This window comes from Poecilia mexicana, unplaced genomic scaffold, assembly GCF_051168715.1.
Source record: "Poecilia mexicana isolate PSO_F unplaced genomic scaffold, ASM5116871v1 scaffold_6, whole genome shotgun sequence".
Classification (NCBI taxonomy): Eukaryota; Metazoa; Chordata; class Actinopteri; order Cyprinodontiformes; family Poeciliidae; genus Poecilia; species Poecilia mexicana.
In genome coordinates this window covers 23,296,467-23,322,822 of record NW_028263375.1, presented here as the reverse complement: position 1 = coordinate 23,322,822, position 26,356 = coordinate 23,296,467, and the positions used below count along the sequence as shown (strand labels likewise).

The 26,356-nt window shown below is 39.3% G+C and overlaps 2 protein-coding genes across 3 annotated transcripts; one reads left to right on the top strand and one right to left on the bottom strand.

Moving 5' to 3' along the window:
• Positions 1-107: 107 nt before the first annotated feature.
• On the bottom strand, positions 108-15,168 carry nt5dc3 (5'-nucleotidase domain containing 3). Of its 2 annotated transcripts, XM_014984818.2 has the most exons (14): positions 14,785-15,166; positions 13,999-14,171; positions 13,337-13,411; positions 13,194-13,249; positions 12,198-12,288; positions 11,964-12,101; positions 10,310-10,370; positions 10,046-10,148; positions 6,944-7,045; positions 6,763-6,844; positions 5,805-5,891; positions 2,391-2,531; positions 2,230-2,294; positions 108-2,124 (listed from the first exon to the last, which is right to left on the bottom strand). In XM_014984818.2, exons 1-14 carry the CDS (start codon positions 15,065-15,067, stop codon positions 1,833-1,835), a joined length of 1,749 nt encoding a protein of 582 aa, XP_014840304.2. In that variant the 5' UTR covers positions 15,068-15,166; the 3' UTR covers positions 108-1,832. The 2 variants fall into 2 exon arrangements, with proteins under 2 accessions (XP_014840304.2, XP_087862568.1); XM_088006442.1 differs by lacking the exon at positions 108-2,124 and having other exon boundaries at positions 2,226-2,294; positions 14,785-15,168.
• A 2,854-nt stretch (positions 15,169-18,022) lies between these two features.
• hsp90b1 (heat shock protein 90, beta (grp94), member 1) lies at positions 18,023-25,005 on the top strand. Its single transcript, XM_014984821.2, has 18 exons — positions 18,023-18,188; positions 18,733-18,835; positions 19,549-19,690; positions 19,781-19,897; positions 20,345-20,676; positions 20,816-20,927; positions 21,020-21,145; positions 21,828-21,944; positions 22,036-22,173; positions 22,268-22,345; positions 22,428-22,493; positions 22,585-22,854; positions 22,940-23,185; positions 23,289-23,425; positions 24,085-24,163; positions 24,274-24,429; positions 24,527-24,622; positions 24,711-25,005. Exons 1-18 carry the CDS (start codon positions 18,140-18,142, stop codon positions 24,732-24,734), a joined length of 2,388 nt encoding a protein of 795 aa, XP_014840307.2. The 5' UTR covers positions 18,023-18,139; the 3' UTR covers positions 24,735-25,005.
• The last annotated feature ends 1,351 nt before the right edge of the window (positions 25,006-26,356 follow it).

Here is a 26,356-nt window from a genome sequence, read left to right as displayed (position 1 = left end):
AATGTAATTACTAAAACGCTTAAAGAAAAAACCCTCCAACTTTGGAGAGGAAGGATTGTAATGCTAAAATGACACATAAAATTACAAACAAATCACAACAAACTACGTGATTTCGTGGCGATAAAGGTTATCGCCACCAAAAGTTTATTTCATGAATCCCTTTTACATGATGTATCAGTGCTTGACATGATTTTATGTCAGGATTTACTTTTCCTATGCTTGTAAAATCCTCATAACCTCAGATTGTTTTTTAAAAAAATTCTTTTATGAAACAGCAGCATCCACGACAATAATCATTTACCAATCGTCTAAAATGAAACGTACAGGCTGAATTTGGTGTAAAATGGTAAAACCAATAATAAAAAAGATCCTAATTCGTCAATGTGCACAAAATCAAATGAACAAAAATACTGCATAATATCATCCTAATATAAAAGCGACACATCCTGCAGTAATGTGAACAACAGATTAAGGCAATGGAGAATAAAATGTCAATGTAAAAACTCCCATTTCACCAGGGAAGGTAAGAGACAATAAGGCAAAACCACAAATGCATGTTAAGCCCGGTGTGTGACTGCCCCCTATTGCTCAAGATAGGTAAAATCCATCTATTCTATTAAATACTAACACACTCTCAGTTACACACACACACACACACACACACACACACACACACACACACACACATTTGGCTTAAAAAGTAATACATCCAGTGCTTCTTAAGACAATTATCTGAAAGGACTGAAATAAATAACATGTTTAAAGAAACCACAAACCACAGTTTGAACTTCTGTTACACTTTAAAGGGCATATATTTCAGAGCAAAAGACAAAAAAAAATCTTGAAAACGTGAAGCTTAAATAATGACTCATTTTCCATCATAAGTTGATTTAAAATAACATATTCTGAAAAAGTCCTGCTTCCACACATCATCTGCACCCAGATGGCGGATGGAAGTGTGGCTGATCATGAGCAACACAGAAAAACAATAGAGAGAGCAAAACTTGGCAAACATAGATGAAGAAGAAAATGTTCTCCTCACCCAACAAAACTGTCCCACAATTTCTTCCCAGGATTAGGGAAAAATTTTTAATCTCAAAGGACGAAATGAATGACAGTATTATGTATTCTCCAGGCTCATAGGGGAATTTTATAGCTCAACCAAGTAGCCATGTTACCTTCACCTGTTATTAGAATTCTGTATTTATCAAATATGACGTATAATAATTTTTAGAATTGGGCCTCTGTCTCTTTAAGAAGCTCTTGCTCTTTCCAACACTCCACCCTCAGCATGACATCACAAAAACCTTCCTCCATTAAGCCTTCGACATCGTTCTGAGCGTTTCACTGCGAAGCAGTTCGTCTGATGAGCTCAGCAGATGAGCGGTTCCGCCAGGTGTTTGCCAGTTGCTGCAGCCGCTAGTCTGGAGGAGATGTGTGGGGGGGGAGTAGCACAATGGCTGCCACAGGAGACTAAAAGATTTCCCAAACATGCATGAAAGAGTCAAAGCAACCCTCCAACTTTGTTTTTGATGAGGGAATAACACGATATAAAGCTTTAAAAAGTTGATTTGATACCAAATACACGGAATGATTATACGTGTAAAAGTGACTTGCACAATCGCTGCAAAGCTTGCTAATAAAAAGCTTTGTTTCTTTTGCATTATTTTGCCTGATACTTTAGACATGGAAATTAAGATAACTCATGATCTACAAGTTTGAACACAGTTGAGGTAAAAACAGAAAAAAAAGATATATATCCATTTAAAATACAAACTACTACTAAAATACACTTTTTAAAGCAATAAGTTAAGAGACTGACTGTTCAGTCTTTAACTCTTAAACTTCCCTGTGTGATCAGACTCTGCTAGAGGAGGAGGAGAAAAAGAAGAAGACGAGACCCCAAACCCAGAAGAATCTTGCTCTGGCCAAAAGGGCGCCTCGTGCTGCAGAGGAGTGCGTCGCGGAAAAAAGGTGTGCTGGAGGTCATAGTTGAGCATGCAGCTGATAGAGGCCATGTAGATGTCGGCGAAGCGGGAGAGTCGGCGTGAGAAGTAGGTGGGATTGTGGTAGGTGCGGAAGAGGCTGCCGAACTGAGCGTTGAAGATGTCCTTCGTCTGCGGCCTGCCACGAAAAAACAAACACAATCAAGACATGGGCACTTCTACCGGAGCAGAGTTAATGATGACTATAGCTAAATCCTTTCAGATCAAATCCATCTTAGATTACTTCATGGCTTCTCTTTCTTTGATCCACTCCTCGACGACAGCTTGGGTCGCTGGATCCCGGTGCGCCTGTTCAGACGAAAACCCCGTGCACGTTAAAATTAAAGAAGTAAAGACGGAGTGACATAAGAAGATTAAATGGAATGTTTGCGATGGTGGTCTGACCTGCATCTGTTCGATCAGTACGGTCAGAGCCTGTAACCAGGTCATCATGTGGACGTACTGCGGCGTGTTCATGATCTTTATCTCCTTCCGCAGCTCAGGGATGATGGCGCCTGTCCTCCAGCCATGTTTCAGAGTTAAATCCTGAAGAAAATCAAAGTTGAGTCAAAAGCATGTGAGCTGCGCCAATTAACTGCAAGAAATTACCGTATTTTTCGGACTATAAACTATAAACCGCTACGTTTCCCCCACGCTTTGAACCATGTGGCTTGAAGCCCGGTGCGGCTTTTCTGTGGATTTTTCTTCAACCACCAGGGGGCGCTTTAGCAGGAAGTGAATTGTTGGAAGTCAAAATTGGAAATCAAAGAAGAAAGTGCTGATTTTTATTTATAACAAGCACATGCTAGCAGCAGGAAATGTTTTCAAACTCATATTCGCTCATCATGGGAACAACAGGAAGAAGTTCATATGATGCAGCTTTTAAGTTGAGGGCTAAAGATCTGGTAGAACAGATCGACAGCCGCTAAACTCGGCGTGAATCCATGGTCAATAGCAGATTTATTAAGGACGTGGTAAAAAACCGAGAGCGGCGGAGATACCAGCGGCTTATCGCCCGGTGCAGCTTATATATGTACGTTTCCCTTTTTTTTTTTTTCTTTTTTAAACTTTGTAGATGTGGCTTATAGTGAGGTGCGCGCTATAGTCCGGAAAATACGGTAGTTAAAACAGTAAAGTGGCGACATTATGCTTAGGTAAACATTAAAAGAAATGTCAATAGACAATTTTCAGCTGGTATGGGATCTGATGAGTGACTCAAAAATACCCGAGATGGAGTTGGAGAGCATAAATGTGTAATTGAATCAACTCTGCCGTAACCTGAAGACATTCCTCCACCGTGCCTGTTTACAGCCATTATCTCCTTCTCTCCATCCAGGGGGGTCTGACAGTAAGCTGTGGTCAGTATAAACCACAAATGTCAACTTCTATTGCTCTAAACAAGCTCGACAACATAATTGACTCGTGGCTGCTGGCCACTGAGCAGGCTTCATGCCAGTGATGTAAATTGTTTGTTTCAGTATCACTCTTCACAGCTGATCATGCATATTTATGAACACATCTCCGAAGCACTTAAACTCTGCGATTCTAAATAATATATTGGCAGAAGTTGGCCTGGCAGTGACAAACGAGCCACTTTTAGAGATAAGAATTGAATAAAGTGGAGTGATACTGGCGCTCTGACATTTAACAATTTGCGCAGATAAAATAAACAGGAGATAATGCATTTTAGTGACCATTAATCCATTTCAAACGTTGAGCTGGAGTCTCAGTTTGCGCATCGGTTTGAGCAGAATGAATAAGGACCAGTGTTAGTAAAGCTTTGCACTTTTAGTAATAAAATAATAATAAAACCTTTATTAAGTCAGATACTTTTCTAAGGAGTTCTATTCATAATTAATATTTATTTTCCACACACGCAGTTAAACATTTTGGCAGACATGAGTGGACGCGGTTATCTTTGCAAATGGGAACGTGACATTTTTTATTTCGCACGTTTACGTGAACGATGCATACTGTAATCATCTGAACCCCGAATACTGCTGAAAAAAGATGTTTTAACACGACTGCAAGTTGGAACGTTTCTGTGTTTCACTTCAGGATCCTTTGAGGAAAACACGACGGCCAACAACACGAGGGAAAAGGTTTTGAGATGATGAAAAACGTGTTGCCTTACGAGCAAAAGTCGTGCTGTTTTGTTTTCGTTACTTTTTCCACAAGATAAATGATTCCAATTTTTCTTATCATCTGGAAAAAATGTGTCATTAACTACAACACAGTCATGTCGGGGTTTTTTTGAGAAAAGCATTACAAAGCCCCGATGTTCAGCTCAAACAAAACAATAGCTTTGTTTCATATCTATACAAAAATTAAACTCCCTAACCTGCTGCAGCAGTGAGTCCACATTGTTTTCTTTCCCAGGGGCTGCAAATATGCTTGGAAGACCCAGACAAGTCTTATCTTTTTCTTCTGCAGAAAATCAGTAACCACCTAGGCACTCTATCTCTTTTAGGCTCGAAAATAAGCTGTGTACGCACTCTGAGAGGGCCCAGAAATTACGCTCTGCAAAAGATTTCGGCATTCTGATTATTATTTTTTATCTCTTTTATTCATCAAAAATACCTAACCTGCAAGAAAAAAAATCGCCCAGATGAACTGAAACTTTTTTTGTGTTCTTGCTTTGCTATTTTATTGTGATCTGTTACTGTGATGGTATCACAGAAACATTCTTTTCGCCAACACTATCAGAGAGTCCAGGGGTAATGTGGGATGCCAAAACACGGTGTGGACCAGCGGTTTTCTTGTTTTTTGGTATTCCTTCTGGAATTTCATCCGACATCAAACCAAATCAAACGTCTTGAAAACAGCAAATGGCCCGTAGTTGTAAGCCTGTCGCAATAACAAATTTTGCAGGATGATAAATTGTCCCAGACGTTATTGCGATAAGTGATAATATTGTTGTTTTGAGAGCCGTTTCAAGTAATATAATAATAATAATAATAGTAATCGCATAAGAATGCAAGAACACGTTCTCAAAGATCAATAAATTTTAATTCTAATGAGCGTTTTAAACACTGGAACTGGAAGACATTTAGAATAAATAAAGAAAACCACAGAAACAACAAATAAAATAAATTATGAAGTCTCTCTAAACAAAATGATCTTTAAAAAGAAAGAAAGATAATTTCTTTCTTTCTGTTATTTTTGAGACCAGAACACCAGACTGAAGACAATAAATCGAGCAAATGAAAATTATTGAGTTTCTTTAAATCTATCATGCGATTACGTAATTTATTTATTGTGACAGGCCTCGTTGCACATTAAAGTCATTCACCCATTCAAACGTCTACTGACTGAACTTCCATCGCTCCGATGACCTGAAACCCCTGATCACAAGCCAAGTACCTGAACAGGTGATGATGTTAAAGTTTATATTGTGTTTTGGGTGTGGTGTACAACAGCACACCACAAACATGTGCATGTAGTTAGCTAATTACCAGCTTGTGGTTAAACAGGTCTGAGGCTGAGATTCGACGTTAACTTGTACTGCTCCTCATAAACCTCTTTGGTCTTCACTGATAACGAGCCGATTGCTCCTGCATTTGTGTCGGCAACGTTCCTGAACCTCATCTGATAAGCCGAGACTCCCGCAGGGGTGTTATTGTGAACTGTGGAAAATTGACTGGAATATGGGCCGTAGACGACTGGGAAGATTAGACGGCCAGGATCTGTCTTTTTAGCTTAGAGGATTACACACTTCTCTGTGGTAAAACAAGACTCCTCTTTCTGCTCAAATCCCAAACAGCAACTGTGTTTCTAGATAAAATTAGCCATTAGTAAATATGTGTGGATGCTGCTTACTGCCAAGTCACTGTAAATGTGATCTCCAAAGTAAAGTACTTTGGATCCCCTCCAGCCAGTGAGTCTGAGGAACTCGTAGAGGTTTCCCTGCAGAGCAGAAAGAAAAAAAAATCAAATAAAACAATGAAACTGTTATATCAATGAATATTGACACAGCAGGAAATTCACACAGAAAACTGCTGGATTGTTTCTCTGAGCCAAAGGCTTTTGGGAGTGAATTTGGATGGTTTTAACGAGACACTGGGTCAGAGATCTGTGAGAACCAAAGAACGAGCTCATCAGATTTCACTGAACCTCTTCCACTATATCAAATATAGAATAGAAATATGTTATGATGTACTTTATACAAACGTCAGTGGGCAGAGAGTGATTATTTTCACAGAAGAAAACATTTGCCTTCGAGTTGCCAAATTGTTAGCATTTCCATTTCCATGTTTACATTTTATTGTTTATTTCATTCACTCAATAATAAATATGAATAGTTCATGTAACAAATAAAAAAAAATGGAAGTGGAGAAGAACAAATAAATAGTAAGCATGAGCTCAGTTCAACATTCATACAATGAGCAAAGAACTGCTAACAGAGGAAACAGACAGTTTGGTGTATTTATGTTATATTAAGATAATTCAGCTCATAATTCATTAAATATTCAATCAAACTTCTCTGAATGATGGAAATTATCCCAGATTTAACTTTTATTATTTTATTGCTCATTCCCAAGAGTTTAAAGACGAGGTTTCATCGGATTAGACATTTTTAATGCAAAATTAAACTAAAAACTACATAAGATTACAGTAATCCAGGATAAGAGTTATTTTCAACACAGTCTTCATTTTAACAGTTGAACTCGTCTATTGACAAAGTGTTAAATATGCATCAGTTCATATTTGACCAAACACTCAGTTAGCAAAATCATTTTTTTAGACTGTATAAAATGTGAATTTTCCGACGCAGTACCTGCTTGTAGATCTCCCCTTTCTCCAGCCTGTGAATCCTGTCCCACAGTAACACACCTTTGTCTGTCACTCGCCTGAAGGGTCTGTGGAAAAAGTGCAAATTGTCAATAGTCTAAACAACAGCAAGCAGACCAATCATATCTATGAGAACGCGGCAGAAGCCACTCAGAGAAAACACTTACTTTCTCCTGTCGTTGAAGAAACTCGGCTTGTCGGCCTGGACGATAACGACGTCAAACAAGTCTCTCCAGTCTTTTCCCACAATGAAGCTCATTCCACGGTCCCTGATGAGAACAAGGATCACTTGGGGTCAGAGTCGATAGATGCCTCAAGATGCGAGGCGGAGGAAGCAGCACGTGGTCACAGTGCTGGTAATGCTGCAACTGTAACAGTTTTTTAAAAGACACACGGATCACGGTGCGCGTCGACCTATGAAAACAAAACACCGGGAAATAGCTGCTTAGATGTGCCGGAGCAACGTTTTGTTCACTGCCGTCTTTTGCAACACTGTTATTACTTCTCTATTGGTGCCTTTATGTTGGGTAATTTTAAGGTACCATGAAGAAGAAAGGCTGAAAAAACAGAGAAGACTGTTTGAGTTTATCTCTTTGAAAGCTATGGACTGAGACATGAAGGTATTATGCAGAGACAGTCAAAACATAAGATAACTGAGGCACATAGAGATCCCAACTTCAAACTGGATCTGCTATAAAGAGGCATGAAGTGAAAAAAATATGTCAGTAAAAGAAAATAAACAACAACGTAGGACAAATTAACAAAAATATTGCCAGAAAATAATACCAAGTTAAGCTACAAAAAGGGGAACCAAAAAAAAATCTATTTGAAATCGGTAAAATCAGATAACAGTATTCAGTGTTACTCTGTAAATCTAGGAGGGTTTAAGTGATTCAGTTAATTTATTACACCTGAGAACAAAAAGACACCATATCTGTTGAACTTTGCCCTATTCAGTCTTTACCTCAAACCAGGAGGGAGGAGAACAAATTTATTCTGTGAAGGAAGTTTGCTGCTGGCTAAAACTGACCTTCACTTCCTGCTGGCTTCTCGTCACAAACACTGCTGCCACTCACCTTACAGGCTGCGTTCACAATGCCAGACATGCAGTTTCTGTTATACATACAATGAGAGGTATCTACAGCTAAAGACAAGAAAATAATGTTAAAACAGACTTGAAGACTGAAGCTTTAAGCCTTCAGATTTGGGAATATTTCAGTCATCGCTGGATAAACCAAAATAACTTTATGTGCTGCTGGTAGATATCACTGATGGTCATTGACCTTATTTCCATACGGTAGAGTATTAGTAAAGTATATGCTGTTCCTAAAGTCCTTCATAAACAGTTGGCGTGGCTGTGGCAGAACGTCAAAGACAAAACATAGATTTTATTCAGCGGCGTGAGAACGAAGAGCTTAGTATTTTCTAAGGCAGAACCTCTGTGTCGCAGCTTTTACAAGAGCACATTTTTATCAATTTAAACATCAATATTTAGGGCCAGCCCAGCTTTAAAGCAGAGCATAGAGGGGCGACAATATTTCCTCCCTGATCGATAGCTTTTTCTGCTCTGTGGCACATCAGCAACTGGACGTCTACGCCGCTTCTCTGTGGCTCGGTGTGAGCGTTTTCGTCTGTTTGTACAAATCCTGGAGAACATGCAGCAGTCAGACACAAACTACATACATTTACAGAAATGACTGTAGTTACATTGCACTTTTCTGGTGTGTTTTCTTGTCCTAATTGGCCACTTTGCAGTCCCATTTCGCTCATCTCTGCAGCAGCTTTTCCCTCTTACTTACGTGCCCTGCTTTTCAAACTAATTTCCACATTGTTGATGCGACGGAGGCAAATTACAGATTGAGCTCGTTTTCCAAAGACACCTGGAGACATAAGTCGGAGCGAACCGCCGACCCTACCGCCCGGTGGAAAACGTGTTCGCCGTGCGCTCTAATCGTCATCCATCAAAACCTGCATTTACATAGCAATTTAAAACACTCCATTAGTAAATATTTAAGAATTAACTAATTTCCGTGTGTGTACTCGTCTCCCTCCTTGTTGCTTTGATGACTTAATATTAAAACAAGGACATCGCTTCATTGCTTTTGGGCTTTAGATAATCTTTTGAAGCTCAAATTCCCAACTGCTCAATTTGTGCAAACAGCTTTGACTTCAAAGGACTTCATGGTCGATGCGAAAGTGTACGGAATAGTAAATGTTGGCGCTCTGATGTGTGAGGCCCGCTGCACACAGTGCCTCTGAAAAGTATTCAAACCCGTTGGACCTTTTGAGTCTGGAGCGCTGTTGGTTCAAGTTTTCCTTCCAAGACTGACGTGTATTTAGATCCATTCATCTGTCAACTCTGAGCTTCCCTCTACCTGCTGAAGAGCAGCAGCTCTGTGATGATGTCATCCCCCATGTCTCAGCATTGAGATGACGTTTTTCCTAAGGGTAATGTGATGTGTTGGCTTTCTATGTTTCGCATGTAAGCAAAAAAAAAAAAAAAAACTAAACTAAATTTTGGTCTCACCTGACCAGAGCGCATTCTTCAACATGTTTGTGTCCTTTACATGGCTGGTTAGTAACCTGGTGCTCATGGGAATTTTTATGGCTTTCCTCTTGCCACACCTTAAATACCAGATTTTCGAGGGGGGGAAAAAAAACCTAGTATTTGTCCTCTTCACAGATTCTCTGACATGAGCTCTTGATCTCTGCAGCTCCTCCAGAGTTACCATGGCCCTCTTGGCTGCTTCTCTGATTAATGCTCTCCTTGCCTGGCCTGTCTGATCAATGAAATGGCATTTATCGGAAGGCTCGCGGTTGTGCCGTTCTCTTTTCGTTTCTGCATGGCGGAATGAAAAATGTTCGGTGAGATGCTAAAAAAAATTGGCCTAACTGAGCTTTAAACGTCTTTATTCCAGATGGTTTTTCCTTCTTTGTGATGTCGTTTGTTCATTACTGCTTGCTAACAAACTCCTTTATGCTGGGATAAAATTATGAACATATATTGATTAAATACGTCACTTTTGAAGGTGACTGATTTAGCTGAATTTGTTTTTTCCATGAATATCAGATTGAGGATTGGATCTGGTGATTATAAGTGAACGTTACAGTTTATCAGATTTTAATTCAATTCTACTTCATAGTTGAGTGCCAATCAAAAAATCCCAATAAAATACAAAAACACACCAAAACAGGGCAGCTTTTGGAGCAATGTACGAACACTGCAAAACGTTACTCGCTGTGAACAAACATGGCTTAATCTTACTCACACAAAATCAAAAGGGCTGTTGGTGATGAGAAACATCTTCTTTCCGTGCGCCGACAGCTTCTTCAACACAGCATGGCTTTGCTCACCGTAGCAAATGTATTTTCCTAGAAAAAAAAACAGAAAAAAAGAGGGTCAATAGTACTAATCTATTGTGCTTTCTATTTAAAAAGCGTGACCTCTCAATGCTGAAACGATGTGCTTGCGCCTTCTGAGATAAGGCAGTATCATTTTCTCAAACAAAAGGAAACGTGTTAAAGAACGTTACCGATATCCGCCTCCACAGCTCGATACATGATGCCCTTGACATGGACATCTCTGATGGCTTCCTGCGAGGAAGAAGAGCAAACAGCACTCAGCCAGAAAGTCAGCGACACACAATTAGCATTCAGCTCTGACAGCAACTTTGCTCTGTAAATAAACAGTTGGCTTGAAGCACAAGAAGAATCGTTCTTGAATACGAATGACACGGGAAGAAAGCCGGAGTTTCGGAGCTCTGCTGTCACAGCGAGAAAACTTTTGAACCGACGACTCCATAAAAGCCACACGTACACTTGTGGGGAAGCCTAAAAACCTCCATCAAATTCAAAGACTAGCTGACGCAATAAAAAATTTAAAAGAGCAAAAAGTTTCAAAAACGCAAAAGGTCAAAACTGAATCATAAAGCGGGAGGGAAGGAAGAGATTAAGGAGGGCGTCCTTGAAAAGATGAGAGGGATTCTTCAAACGCAGCATGTGCGTGTGAGTGTGTGTGTGGAGCTTTTAATGACAGCTATCTGTCAAAAAAATGCTTTAGCGTCACTGAGAACAGACAGGAGCGGCACGACAGCAGGCCTCAGAGGGAAAACACGGCGCTGATTTCTCACCGTTCCTCCTGTGAAGTAGCAGAGCCATGTGGCCGGTGGCAAAATTGCTCGTCTAAAATTAGACGCTGCTTTTTAGCTGTGCTAAAATTAAGATGGCACAGGACGACTGGAGTGTCGCAGAGAGCTGCAACGTGTAAACACAGCAACACTCAAGCACTATTAGTCCGGGATAGCTATTTATACCCCTAAAGCTTTAGAAATATGTTTTACTACAATCACAAACCTGAATGCGTTTTAGAATCATTTTGTGAATTTGTGACAAACACAAGAGTATGGTGTGATAAAGCATATAATGTTTATAAATGTCAAAGAAATGTGTAAGAGTGTGACAGTAAGCCAATACTGACCAACATGCAAACACCATCTGTGGTGGAAAACTGACACTGAGCGAACACAACCTCGCCACAGGAAAACGGTAGTGGCAGCATTATTCAATCAGATTTTCCCACTCAGGGACAAGGGTGTACAGAAAATGGATGGATGGATGGACGGATTTTCCCTTCTTTGATGAAAAGATAAGTTCAGAGAAGATGGAAGAAAGCCTGTCAGAGGCAGCCGGCTTGAAGATTTTCACCTTCAAGCCGGGCAACAACCCCAAACAAACAGCACAACGAACACTTTGGAGATCAAAATCAGAGTTGGTGACAAGACTTTAAAATCTACTTTCACAGATACCATCCATCCGATCTGAGTGAATTTAGCTATCCTGCAAAGACGAAATAAAGAAATATGTGCAAAGCAGCTGGAGGCACAACCCTCATCGTTTGCAGCCGGAACTGATGGAGAAAGATGGTCCTTCAAAGAATTTCCTCATAAAGGCTGAATAAACATGTGCACAACCCCTGCACATAACCATGAAATGATTACGAAACCACGTTCATAATCATTTTAATCTCACTTCACTAATATACACAATTGCAATGTAAAAAAAAAACAACACAGAAATGTTCATATTGTTTTGAAATGCACTGCAAGGTTTTATTTTAACTACGGGCAGATACCAGCAGATGCAACCACGCATAGGAAGAACGATGCAACAAAGACGAGGCGCGTTTACCTTTACGTCTTTGTAGAGATGGACGGGCTCGTAATCGATGTTGTGCCTCATGAAGAAGTCGTTGACACAAGAGAGGAGTGTCATCTCCGGCAGCGAGAATATGTCCATGAACTGCTTCATGGTGTGGCCGTGTGTACTCTGCAGGACAGGACAGGCATTCGTTCGTCATCACTGTGTGCATTTGAGGCTTTGGCAGCTAAGCTGAGAGCTAGAAAGTATGAAAATGAGCCTCACCTTGCCATAAAAGTCACTCATAATCTCAAGAGGAACATGGGAGCCTTCATACATGGCAATGACTTCCTCGTCAGGCATTGGATGAAGACCTCTGCAAAAAAAAATAAATTTTTTTTAAATTTAGTAATCTGTCATTTTATCAATTATTTTGATGATTAATCAGATAAAGAAACAGGCAAATTCTTTAGATTTTTAATTTAGCTACTTTGGCCTTTCTATATAACATCTCAAATTCAATAAAATATGCAAATAAACAAATAATTCAACTCTTTTTTTTAAATTATAATATTAACATTTTATTACCTAAAATGCGACACCGTGTCATTCTTTCAGTGTACGCTATTCGTCTGCAGCTAAAAATTGCTTCTATCAACTTGTGAAAAGCTCAGCTCTTTCTGCTTGATAGAAGATTAATACAGTGTATGGCTAATCTGTTGATGAGCATATTAATAATTGTATGGTTAGGATTTCTTTTTTTTTTTACAGAATGTTTAATCAGAGATATTAACCAAGACGCCTCATGACCCCACTAGGGAGAAACATGCAAGATAATGGATGTATGGATGTTGAACTGGATGAAGTTAAAACTACTAGCGGAGTTTTAGCTTAGACGAGTTTTATTTTACCTGAGATGCAAAACATATATAATTTTGTTGAGTTTGGGCTTAATTAATGGCTCTGAGAATGTTGTGTTTTCAGCAAATGGCTTTTTTTTTTTTTTTTTTAAGTCCGGAGTAATCGATTGCTAAATTAGTCGACGATTATTTCATCATCGATTCATCACAGTTAATTTGATTAGTCGTTTCAGCCTTATATTCAACAACTTTTGCTGAAAAAAAAAATTTTGGTAATAGTTTAGATTTTTTATTTCCTATACAGACACGCATATACTAAAAATCTTAACCCTTGAGTCTTTGTGACATGAGAAAAACGTCCTATCCTAAAACCATTAAGCAAATAAATGTTAAGATTTCCCTCTGCACTGAAGGAAAATACCTGTAAACAGTTCCCAACTGGATGTAATGAAAGGCATCTATCTTCATCAGGAGAGCCTGTTGCAAACCAGATCGATGATTTTAACACGGCAAGTCCATCCTTAGCCGATCCTTACGGTTTTACAGAGGAGAACTTCCTCTCACCTTCTGGACATCGTAGTGAAGCCCTCTTACTGCAAAATCTGGAATATATTCATACTTCCGCAATTCCTCTGGATACTAATAATCACACAAAATTCAAGGTGACAACAGTAGTTAACACAACGCTAATGCAGGTAACAGCCCGGTCTAAACTAGAGCTGCACAATACTTTAAATGTGATTAGCACAGTGTCAGTATCACAATCACAAAAAACGTCTTGGATGCAATATTTGATTACATACTATGTTGCAAATTTTGCATGGACGACAAAGAAAAGAGCTAGAAAAACATGGGTTATTCTTAATCAATACAGACATCACTGTATTTAGCAAAATAATGGCAATTAGATGTTTTCCTGATATTGAGAAGCCTGGGTTAAGCCTTAAAACAAGATTAATTTAGAAAACCCACAATACAGGGTTCCTGTTAATTTAATATTTATACTTTATGATTTTATTTATCTTTTGAAATGAAAAAAAAGGAAATTCAAATATCTGTCATCTAGAGAATGCAATAGGGAAGAATGTTTCCAGAGTCTTAATATTGCTAATCAAATCCTTTTCCAGGCTGTGGTGGAACGATGACAATACAAACAATTAGAACCCATTATTGTACATTTCCTTTAAAGTTTTGTTTTCTGCAGTCAGCCCCATAAAGCGCCTCACCCGGTGGTTGTTGATGAGAATGTCCCGCGCTATGTCAAAGATGAGTGTGTGGAGGTGGCTGGAGTAGAAGGCCAGGGTGTAGTCATAGTCGAAGCCGTAGATCTCGATGTCTCGTAGGCTCATCTCATTGTTTGCAAAAATGGTGTCGGGATCAACGGCGCTGGTGGATATTACTAAGAGAGAAAAGAAAAAATGTCAAAGGAAAATCCTTTAATTTCAATAAATTGAACGACAAGGCACTTTAACAGACATTAACGATGTAAAAATGGATTCTGTTTTCTAGTTCGAAGTCCAAAAATGCTGCCAAACGACCACATGCCTCTTTTTGGAATAGGAGGAAATGTGTCGTAGTTTATTTATGCCTGCTGACTGTAATATCATAAGTAATATATAAGAATTTTATGACAGCCCTTTGTGCAAGGTGACGCCAAAAAATGATCCAGCACCCATTACTACATTGAGTTTTATTTGCTGATATGTTTTATTTTTCAAATATTGGCCAATAAATTATGTTGCGTAAATTTTTACTCAATTAAAAAGTGTCTACAAATCCTAAAAAATAGATGGAGGATAAAAGAAAACTGTAAAAAAATGTGCCATTGCCTCAAACACTTAATATTTGTGATAATTTGCCTTCATAACAGCAGATATAATGTAACTACTCTTCACAAAGACTTTCACAACAAAGCTGTATAATAATAGTAAGGCATTTGTCACCAGGGTTAGATCAGCGTTACAAAGCTAGAGTATTTTTGCATTTAAGATATTAATGTTAGAGCAGCATACCCTCTGTCTGTCTTTTAGTCTCACTGTAAACAGACCACAGCCTCTCTGTAGCGTCCTGACCATCCGAGGAGCTGCTGCTCACAGATGCTGCGCAGTTTTTGGCTCCGCGCTGCTGTAGCAGCGGCTGGACACCGGCTCCTCCGCAGGAAACTGCCTTGAAATTCCTCTTCCACCAGCCACACCTGAACGGGTGGTTGGGTAGGAAGCTACGGAAGACACCCACTCTCCGCAGACACTCCGCGTGTCTCGCCAGAGACGAAAGGGACCGCGACAGGGGCGCCATTGCGGTGTTTTCTGCGGGACGAGCGGTTCGGAGGGCGCCGAGGAGTCCCAGTCGGCCGCATGTGGGACAGGCTCTTCTGTAAATACCGAAACTGTCCCTGTGTGGTTACTCTGACGTCACTTCCGCGTTTCTAAAGGTCACAGCCAATGAGAGGCCGATGCGTCCGGTATTCTGCCTGCTCGGTAAACAGAGAGAGAGAAAAAATATATTTTAGATGCAGAGAATCACAGATATGTTTTAGATAATCTTACTAAAGAGTTGCATCGTTCTAGACAATTAAGTGAAAATAAATATTAGTCTGGAAAAGTTCAATATAAGTAAAAAAATATATAAGTAATATATTTACCACCCTTTTTATGACAATAAAATAATTTTATTTTAACATCTAAAGTCATGACTGTGGAAAACATATATATATAACAAATCCCGCTCTGAATTAATTAAAAAGAGATCATCTAAAATGAAACCCAGAAAGCATAAAGATATAGAAAAATATAGAAAAATACACAAGTTTTGTTTGAATTGTAGTTTAATACAGTAGTGTACCGTACAGTTTCTGTGTTCATGTCATGAACTTTTCTGTACTTTACTAACACTATTTGAACACATATAAGTAAAACGTAAAACTCCCACTGCACATCACTGTTTCCACCTTTATCTGCTGTTGACACATCACTGCTTTGGTGTGAAAGGTGTAGACTTGTGATAAAGAAAAGTGGGCTGGATGATGGTGTGTTTATTTGCACTGCTTCAGCAGCAAGAAGGCCTCTTGTGAGGCCTTGTCCAGAGAAGTTCAAATCTGTATTTCATGGGTTTTTGCCTAGTTTCTCTGACTTCCAAAAACATGCGTGATCAGTTAGCTAATTGTAAATTGACCATGAGTTTATATAAATACACATAACTATTGGGAATTTAAGTTCCCAAATTTACTCTGTGTCCTGTACTGTGACATCAAAACAGAAACCCGCAGACTGCAACCATCAGTCTTCCTACTGTAAGGTGAAAGTCCGAATGAATGGCCTAAAGTATGCATGGAAAACATAGGTAGTTATAATTTAATCATCTTAAAACTACACAAAACAAGTACTCCTGAGTTAAAGTATTTTCAAAGTTTTTTTAAATATATAATTTGTTCTTTTGTCACCTTACATTCTTACATCTATCATTCATCTGTATTTTATACTAACTTAGTCCTTGCATGTTTGGGGTGTTTGGTGGAAAGAAGGGAACTATCTCCAAAAGTTAGTTGTCAAGAAGTTAGGAAGACCCTGGACAGACTGATAAAAACAGGATAGTAGAAATGAAAACAATGAGTAAACCATTTAATGCTTTATTCAACTAGTACAAGACAAAATCTCCAGTGACGATTTTGACAACTCAAATATATATTTTTTAATTGTAGTTGCTTTTTAAAGTGGCTAGTTATAGACTGACTTACAATGTTGAGTCAAAGCACATAGCTTCAAAGAGCAGACATGTGCTTTGATTTCAGATAATTGTCATGACCGACCAACAAAAGCTGCTTATTTTCTGACCACCAACTTAGGGCATACCCTACCTCGATTTTGATTACCCCAGGGTTAGCTGCCCTATTCATGTATGAAAAATTAACTAAAAGGACAATAATCATTCATCTTCACCCAAATATTACTTTTTAGAAATCCAATTATGGGTTATTATTTTCCACCTTCTATCTGAGAGATTTAACATTTGATAATGTCATTTGAATACATTTATCAACATGATATGTCAATGTCAACTCTGCTGTCTAAAATCATCCCAGGGCTTGATTGGTCCATAGTTAATCCCCAACTGGACTGATAAGAACACCTCAAACTGGGGTACTTACTCTCCTGTGCAATCCTAAACATGCTTTAACGGAAACAGAGCACAGAATAACTTTCTTTCATGGCCATTTTAGCCCAAAACTCATTGCAGCATATGCAATGACTTTTGCATTTGGTGAAAAATGTCAGGCTCTGAAATGATTACACACAGTCACTTTTCAGTAGATTTTCACGTGTTCTGAAAATCAGTATTGTGTTAAGTCAGAAATGACAATTTATAAATGAGACTGATTTATTATAAAATCTGTTTTTTTAATTATATCCATTTTGAGGCCACACAGATAAATATGTTTTTTTAAGAAGTGCAGCCTAATGCGATGCTCATATAATCAGATACACCCTCGGGGCATGAAACACGACAATATACACTTCTGGCACATCTGTTTATCATAAACATTCTTCATTAGAGGTGACAACCGTATTATTTACTTACTAACTAAACACTGCCATCTGGTGGAATAAGAGAAGTAGTGCTCTTAAAATAAAACAAATCCTGATTCATTCATGCATTTACTTGTATATTCTCCAAAGTTGAGACCAAAACTGTAGAGCCCAGAGCCAAATCCTGCATAAGTTCTATGTCAGTCGCTGAGCACCACTAAACTTTATGGAACAAGCAACGCAATCCTTGGAGATTCCCATTAGTACAGATCAAATAAGCTTCCATCTTTATAAAGAAGACATATTCATCCTTCTTATTTTGCATATCTGTTATCACCTAATTGTTGCATTATAATTCACACACACACACACACACATATATTATTATTATACAATGATATTGGCATTTAAGCCATGAACAAAACAGAGACATCGTTTTTTTTCAGTATCATCAAGTTTCATTTTGTCACTATCACATTATTCAACAAATCAATCTTTAACTAACGTAGATTTTCATGTAAAATTCAACCTTAATTTTTGGAAGTGATGTGCTGAATATTCACTCTTGGCCAATGGTGTCTAGCCACGATTTTCGGTCATCGACTTATGTTGAGGGATCTGATTGGACCGCATATGCCATATGCTTGGCAGTGATTGGTCCAACGTTGTGCGTGGTGCGCAGCCATTGGTCAATGGTGGTGGGTTTAACGGACTGGGCACGCTCACTCAGTCGAAGAAGTAGCCTCACGGCAACTGCTGTAAAGACAGAGCTTCCTACGCTGTTTCCCCTGCCTTTTGTCTCAGGAGCTGAGCACTCACAGCATCAGTAGAGCTTTATTTCAAAATGAAACGAGTTTGGGTGGTAGGGCTGCTTTTCGCACTTCTAGCCTTCGGTGAGTAGAGGGAAGTTTTTTTTGTCATTGTGGCTCACTTACTCTTCATAATTTTTTTTAGCTACTTTAGCTACAGCAAGGCTAATAGAAACTTGTCTTTGTGCTTTTTCACCTCGTGCTCATTCATAGCTATTCTTATATTTTATTTATGCATAAATATGAGTATTAAACCTTCAAAACGGCTTATATTGATAGCTCAGAACAGCTTCAATGTTCTTTATTCCTGGTTGCCTTTCCAGAAGTTTCTGGTTGTGGGAATGAAACCGCACGTTGGGTGCTATGGAGACAGGGAAATCCTAGGGCAGATACGCTTTAATTTTTATTCATTTGTCACAATAAAAACTATTGTGATTCGTAACGGATTTTCTATAAGTTTCTATTAGCAACACAATTCATGTCACAGAAAGACATCCACCCTATCGCAGTCAATCGGACTTTCAAGCTAATTTTGTATTTTAAATGATCAGTGTCAACCGTTACAACCGACGCAGATGTATGGTACGACATATGTGACAAAAATGTAACCATATCTGTTCCGTGGCAGCTGCTGTAAGGGCTGAGGATGAAGTGGATGTGGATGGCATGGTTGAGGACGACCTGGGAAAGAGCAGAGATGGCTCCAGAACAGATGATGAGGTGGTGCAGAGGTAGGTGCAACTTATTTGCTGAAGAAATTTAAAAATAAGCCTTCAGAATACGTTCAAATTTGTCATTTCCACTATTGATGTTTAGAACATCAGGACTGAAAAGAATATTTGAAAATCAATTATGGGCAGTTTGGTGTTACAGTCATTGATTCATGTATGCTTTGTATATCAGTGTTGTTTGGTAACTTGTCTTGGAGTTGCAGAAAATGTCTTGCATGACCATAAAGAAATGTTACTGCCATGTTGAGAAGTTTTAACTGCCAATACAGCTCTTGTAGCTAGATGGGAAGTATACAATAAAATTGTTTAAATGGTCCTTATGTATTTAGTGTATGAGATGCTTACAATCTAAGCAGAAGTGTCCAAAAAAAATAAACACAATATATCTTCTTTATCACAGAATATTGTGACTATGCACATTTTTCTGAATTATTGCAAATCCAAAACTGACACAAATTTTTTTTGGTCACTGACAATCACCCAAATTCAACGTCAGCTCCACCAAGCTTATGCACACAGATCATCAGGGCAGACATGTGAGCAGTGAAAGTGTCCTCTTGCTTCGAGCTGCTGATGTCTACGTAGCTGTAGATTCTCATTCCTCAGTCCTCCAACTCTAAAACAAGGAGTCCAATTGCTTTCTGTTTATGTACGTTTTTAATCTGTGTGCTCTGTTTTGTTTCACTTGCGTTTCTGTATTTGTCTACTTTCAGGGAGGAGGAGGCTATCCAGCTGGATGGTTTGAATGCTTCTCAGATTAAGGAACTCAGGGAAAAGTCTGAAAAACACGCTTTTCAGGCAGAAGTCAATCGTATGATGAAGCTCATTATCAACTCTCTCTACAAGAACAAAGAGGTTGGTAGTAGTAGGAGGAGGAGGATAAAAAAAAAACAACCTCTGTTTGGATTCTTGTCTGGGGGATGCTCACCTGTTCATGTCTTTCAGATCTTCCTCAGGGAGTTGATCTCTAATGCCTCGGATGCTCTGGATAAGATCCGGCTGTTGTCGCTTACTGATGAGTCGGCGTTGGCAGCAAATGAAGAGCTTACCATCAAAATTAAAGTAAGCAGTGAGATAAATGGTTTTCAAGGATGTTTAAAATTGCAAAAATTTTCAATTCAGTCTCCTCAAATGTGATGGCATGGAGAGTGCCGGAGTGAATTTTATACATTTCTCCTCCCTCAGATTGAAGCAGGAAAATGCTACTCTGTCCTACCTGAGTGTTAAAATAAAAAAAAATAGTATTTTGATATTGTTCCCTTGCTTAAAATAAAGACAAATTAGGTTAAAATAAAAAGGTGCTGTAGGTTTCTGATTTCTAAAGTATTTTAATGAGATTTTCAAAGCATCTGTTGGAATACATGGAAATAAAAGTAATTTGATCATTTTACACCATTTGAACATTATTTGTAAAAACCATAAAACCTAACCATCTTTGCTTTATTATCAGAACCGTCACACTGTAAATAATTAAACCCCTGACATGTCTGTCTCCATTCTCGTTGACAGTCTGATAAGGAGAAGAACATGCTCCACATCACCGACACCGGTATCGGAATGACCAAAGACGAGTTGGTGAGAAACTTGGGCACCATCGCCAAGTCGGGCACCAGCGAGTTCCTCAACAAGATGACGGAGATGCAGTCTGAGGGCCAGTCTACGTCCGAGCTGATTGGCCAGTTCGGAGTGGGTTTCTATTCTGCTTTCCTTGTCGCTGACAAGGTCATTGTGACATCCAAGCACAACAACGACACCCAGCACATCTGGGAGTCAGACTCCAACCAGTTCTCGGTCATCGAGGACCCCCGTGAGGACACGCTGGGAAGGGGAACAACCATTACGTAAGTTTATTGAGTATAATGGCTGATGAATAACTCTGCAAACATTTTACTAGTTACATAGTCGCTGCTTCAGTTCTCATTCTGCACTGGCCTTGAACTTGAGTGTTTTGCCTCTTATTTTTATTTTTTCCAAACTCAGACTGGTCCTGAAGGAGGAGGCCTCAGACTTCCTTGAACTAGAAACCATCAAGAATCTTGTGAAGAAATACTCCCAGTTCATCAACTTCCCCATCTACGTTTGGGCTAGCAAGGTGATTATTTAATTTCAACACTCATACCTGCTATTATAAAGTTGATGGAGAATATGGAGGAGAGTAAGTGGTTTTTGTTGTGAACATGTAAGACTGAGACGGTTGAAGAGCCCATCGATGACGACGCTGAGGCAGAGGAACCAGAGAAGGAGACTTCTGAAGATGAGGCTGAAGTAGAGGAAGAGGAGGAGGCTAAAGATAAGCCAAAGACCAAGAAGGTAAGGGCTTAAAGTGTATAATAGTTTAGTTAAGCTGTACTTCTTCGTGTGTGTTTTTTATTTTCTCCCTCAAAACACCCCAAAGTTGGATGTTTACTCCTTTAATAGAACTGCTCTAGCTTTGCTCACCTGAAACTCTAATTATCAACTTATTAAAATATTTTTTTTCTCTACAAAGCCCATTTAAAATAAATGGTACATGTTCAACTTAATTGGTAACAGGCTCCAATTGAGTGTTGGCTGCTAAGTAAACAGCAGTTTTGTCCTATCATTTGTTTTTGGTTTTTTTTTTTTTGTTCAGTCTCCTCTGCAGTTTAACAGAATTTCACAATCTTTCATTATGGACTTGATTAGACTCCATAATGGACCGTGGTAATAACTGCCACAGTTATTACTGTGGCCGTACATGCCTGAAGTTCAGGTTCAGACCATTGGTTTTACAAGAGGTTTCCAACCTTTTGGACTTCCTTGAATTTTTTTTTCACATCCCAACAATGTCAACACTAAAGAGAACTGTACATACAGACTGCTGGCACTTAACTGGATATTTAGTTTCTAACCAAGAACCAGTTCTTTTTTTTTTTCTCACCTGTTGATCTAATCTTTTTGCTGTGTCATAGTGGATTGGATGGTACCAAAAGTCAGTATTGTACCATTTCTTAAACTATCATTCACATTGTAGGTTGAGAAGACAGTTTGGGACTGGGAACTGATGAATGACATCAAGCCAATCTGGCAGAGACCGGCCAAAGAGGTTGAGGAGGATGAATACAAGGCCTTCTACAAGACCTTCTCAAAGGTATGAACGATCTATATTAGTCAGACAAGTGGAAAGCCTTTTTTATATAAAGACCCTGTTAAATTCCAGTCACGTTTTTCTCCCCCACCAGGACAGTGACGACCCCCTGGCTCACATCCACTTCACTGCTGAAGGTGAAGTTACCTTCAAGTCCATCCTGTTCATCCCCACGTCGGCTCCACGTGGCCTCTTTGACGAGTACGGCTCAAAAAAGAACGACTACATCAAGGTTCGCGAACAAAGCAGAGCTTAGTTTCAATAAATGAGGGAGAGAAAACGTATGCAGGAGTTTGAGATTCATGTCAAAACTTTGTGTCGCACAGCTGTTTGTCAGGAGAGTTTTCATCACAGACGACTTCAACGACATGATGCCCAAATACCTGAACTTCATCAAGGGAGTGGTGAGTTGCTGATGGCTGGTTGGTTTATATGATTTGTTTAATCATCACTTAGTCTGAGACTAAATGTGGTCTCCTTTGCCAGGTTGACTCTGATGACCTTCCTCTGAATGTGTCCAGAGAAACTCTGCAGCAGCACAAACTGCTCAAGGTAATCTCAAAGTCCTTTGCAGTCTCTACCAGTCCTTAAATGAAAGGGTGAAAGAAGTTTGGTTAAAAACCAATTTCTCCTGACCCCATAGGTCATCCGCAAGAAGCTGGTCCGCAAGACTTTGGACATGATCAAGAAGATCGCAGATGATCAGTACAACGAAAAGTTCTGGAAGGAGTTTGGAACCAACGTCAAGCTGGGCGTCATTGAGGACCACTCCAACAGAACCCGTCTGGCCAAACTGCTCCGCTTCCAGACGTCCAACAGCGACACCGTCCTGTCCAGCCTGGAGCAGTATGTGGAGCGCATGAAGGAGAAGCAGGACAAGATCTACTTCATGGCAGGGACCAGCAGGAAGGAGGTGAGTAACGATGGTACAGAGTGGTGGTTTGGAGGGTGTTGAAGAGTTGGAAAACTCACTGAAATAATCTGTGGTGTCTTGACAGGCGGAGTCTTCTCCCTTCGTTGAGAGGCTGCTGAAGAAGGGCTACGAGGTCATTTACCTGACGGAGCCCGTGGATGAGTACTGCATTCAGGCACTGCCAGAGTTTGACGGAAAACGCTTCCAGAATGTGGCCAAAGAGGGGGTCAAGTTTGAGGAAAGTGAGAAGGCCAAGGAGAAGAGGGAGGCCCTGGAGAAGGAGTTTGAGCCTCTCACTACTTGGCTCAAGGACAAGGCCCTGAAGGACAAGGTTGGGAATTTGCTGTGTTGTTGTTTCACAGACCAACAGAAATCATGGATTTGGCTCGTTTTTAATGTCACACATTCTAAATATTTGCCTCTTTTCTCGACAGATCGAAAAGGCCGTTCTCTCTCAGAGGTTGACCAACTCACCCTGCGCTCTGGTTGCCAGTCAGTACGGCTGGTCAGGAAACATGGAGAGGATCATGAAGGCTCAGGCTTACCAGACAGGAAAAGACATTTCAACAAAGTGAGTGTCAACACAGCTGCATGTCGGAAAATACAAGAACATCAAACGGTTTTCAGTAATTCAACTGAAATCTCATGGATTCTTTAAGTGGAAGGATACTTAAAGTATTTATTTGATAAGTTGGGTGAAAACTCTAAAATGTGTCTTAAAACATTGACAAGACTTAAATTATAGAAGGGATATTTAATGTGAAAATATTATGAAGTGGTCCAACCAATCACAGGGTAAATCCCTTATATGATCGATGTACAACAGTCACACTGATGCGCTCAACATGGAGTTTAAATCATTTTTTTTTTTTTTTTCCATTGAAGTGTGCTGCATCCAAAAATGCTAATGGAAAGTTGAGTGGAAGGACAAACTTTAGTAGGAAAAATTACTGGGGATTCTAAAGCCCCATGTGCATTACCAAATCTCTTTGGGAAAATTGAGATGGTATGGACTTCAGCTGGAGTTGGTTCCTATAGGTCCAATAAACAATATCTTGTCCATGACATGTGATACAACAATCTAATTCCCTGACAAAACATTAGAATCTATTCATTGTTTAATTCCTACTTAAGCTTTTCAGTTATTTTAATTATGCTTAAGTGCCTGTAAACCTGTCTTTGTGTCTTATTGCCACTTGAAGCTCACATGCATTTTCATCTGTTCCTCAGTTATTATGCCAGCCAGAAGAAAACACTAGAAATCAACCCTAAACATCCCCTTGTCAAGCAGATGCTCAACAGAGTCAATGTAAGCTTCTATATAACCTTCTTACTGACGCATCGTCGAATGTATTAAACAGTTTTAAGCAAGGTTTTGATGAAAATATGTCTGACTACTTTTGTTTCTTGCGTTTTTAGGCTGACGCCGAGGACCAGACCGCATCAGATCTGGCAGTGGTTCTGTTTGAGACGGCAACTCTGCGCTCAGGATACCAGCTGGCCGACACAAAAGCTTACGGAGACAGAATAGAGCGCATGCTCCGGCTCAGCATGAATGTTCCTCTGGACGAACAGGCACGTTCACTGGATTTTAATTTAATTTTGACTCTCATGCATTAATTTAATGACTTTACTGTTAAAGTGCCCATTAAAAATGGCGTCTTCTCTGTAGGTTGAAGAAGAACCTGAGGAAGAGCCAGAGGAGCCAGCAGAGGAAGAGTCTGAAGATAAAGATGAAGAAGTTATAGATGATGATGATGACGAATCGGTGAGGCTTCTTTGCATCGTTTCACATCCTTTATCCTCTCATGACTCTGAAAGCCAAAGGTTTCACATTTCTTTGTTTTACCTTGCAGGCAGAGCCAAAGGATGAACTGTGAAGCACTGAAAAGGACGACGTGACAATGGAACTGGAAATTGGAGTTCTTGTTCCATTGCTGCTGTGTTTAATGTTATCTTGAGTGGGGTCCTGGGGATGGGTTTTTTTTTTAAGAAGACCATTGTTTGGATTTTTGTGTCTTTTTTTTTTTTTTTTTTTTTTTTTTTTTTTTTTTTACATTCCTCATGACTGTAAATTTGTTAATATTTAACTGAACTGTTTATGGAAAGATGCAATTCCGTCTATTGATCAAATAAATGTTACCACAAAAACCTAATGGTCTGCTTCGTTTTGGAAAGCATGATTTAAAAATGTGTTTTCAATGCAGAAGTGAAACCACGTGGTAAAGTACTACCAAACCATTTTGCATACAAGATGTCAAAATGTGACACAGTATCCAGAATTTTTAGATTTGTCAAAACTGACTCTGTTGAACTAAAGAGAAACTCGTGTTTATGAAATTGGAGGATCGTTTGTGTAGTTTTAAGGCATGCTGCAAATATTTGGTGCAGCGGTGGGTAGAACTCCTAAAGTGTTACTTTTACTGAAGTTAAAACTATAGGTATTAAGTTCTGCGTACTTTGTTACATCTGGCTTAATCTGTGAAAATGACAATTTGAATGCAAATTCTAGTATTTTTACAGAATGACGATTTTAAAATCTTTCCACTGTTTCACAGCGTACACCTTGTGAAACAAATGGAGTAGATGTTAACAGTTAAGAACATGACAAAGGACATCCTGAGACTCTGTATACTTGTATGGGCGCCAAAAGGCACATCAGAAAATTTTTGGAACGGTTTGTGTACAAACGGGAAGTGTCTGGTGCATTTTTGGTTAAAAAAACATTTTTGTTCATTTCAGTTAGGGGAGGAAATTTTACCGAAGTACTCAACTTCATATTAATCAAATGGAGAAAAAAAAATGGTGCAGTCAACTACCCACCTCTGGTTTGGAGGTGCCATATACATTTTGTGATGTAACCATTGTCCTGGAGAAACGGATACTGATCTGTCATCCATTTCTCAGGACAGACAAACTGGAGGAGGAACGTTGTGGGGAAACTGAGGGGTTTGGGTACAAAATTTAGCTATGTAGAAAGAACAGTCTGCCTATGGATGATGGAGCAGGACTTAAAGAGATGGGCCCAATTTCAAGGCATTAAATTACACAGTCAAATTTCTTTAAAGTCATATTTGATATATTGCATTTTTACAACAAATGGAGGTAACATGCATAATTACTTAACTTGGTAATGCCATTTTATAGCACAACATGGCTGGAAATCACATACTGCTCCTTTAATACAGTGACAAGCTTTTGACACCATAGCCTTCACCTCCAGTATGCCTTAAAGCAGTTTGATTAAAATTGGCAACAACTTTGTCATATTTTTATTATTTAGGAAAAATATTAACTATTTCTCTCACCCTGTAGACGTTATCCATAGTTATCGCCTCTGTGAAGGCAAAACACAAACTGTGCTTAGACATTGTAGTATAATATTACGTCCTGCAGATGGCGCTATAACACGGATGGGATTATGTCAGAAACTCGTTGACTCAAATTACTGTAACTCAGCAAGGTTGCATATTACAAAGTATCTGGTACACTTTCCCACTGA

What these genes read in the sequence shown, in the direction of transcription:
- nt5dc3 (XM_014984818.2), bottom strand. Translation starts at nt 15,067, where the DNA reads ATGGCGCCCCTGTCGCGGTCCCTTTCGTCTCTGGCGAGACACGCGGAG. An exon ending in AACAGCCCTTTTGATTTTGT is followed by an intron (nt 7,046 to 10,045) that starts GTGAGTAAGATT and finishes TGTTCTCATCAG; the next exon opens with GGACCGTGGAATGAGCTTCA. An exon ending in TTCTTCAACGACAGGAGAAA is followed by an intron (nt 6,845 to 6,943) that starts GTAAGTGTTTTC and finishes CTTTTTCCACAG; the next exon opens with ACCCTTCAGGCGAGTGACAG.
- hsp90b1 (XM_014984821.2), top strand. Translation starts at nt 18,140, where the DNA reads ATGAAACGAGTTTGGGTGGTAGGGCTGCTTTTCGCACTTCTAGCCTTC. An exon ending in GATGATGAGGTGGTGCAGAG is followed by an intron (nt 18,836 to 19,548) that starts GTAGGTGCAACT and finishes GTCTACTTTCAG; the next exon opens with GGAGGAGGAGGCTATCCAGC. An exon ending in GGAAGGGGAACAACCATTAC is followed by an intron (nt 20,677 to 20,815) that starts GTAAGTTTATTG and finishes TTCCAAACTCAG; the next exon opens with ACTGGTCCTGAAGGAGGAGG.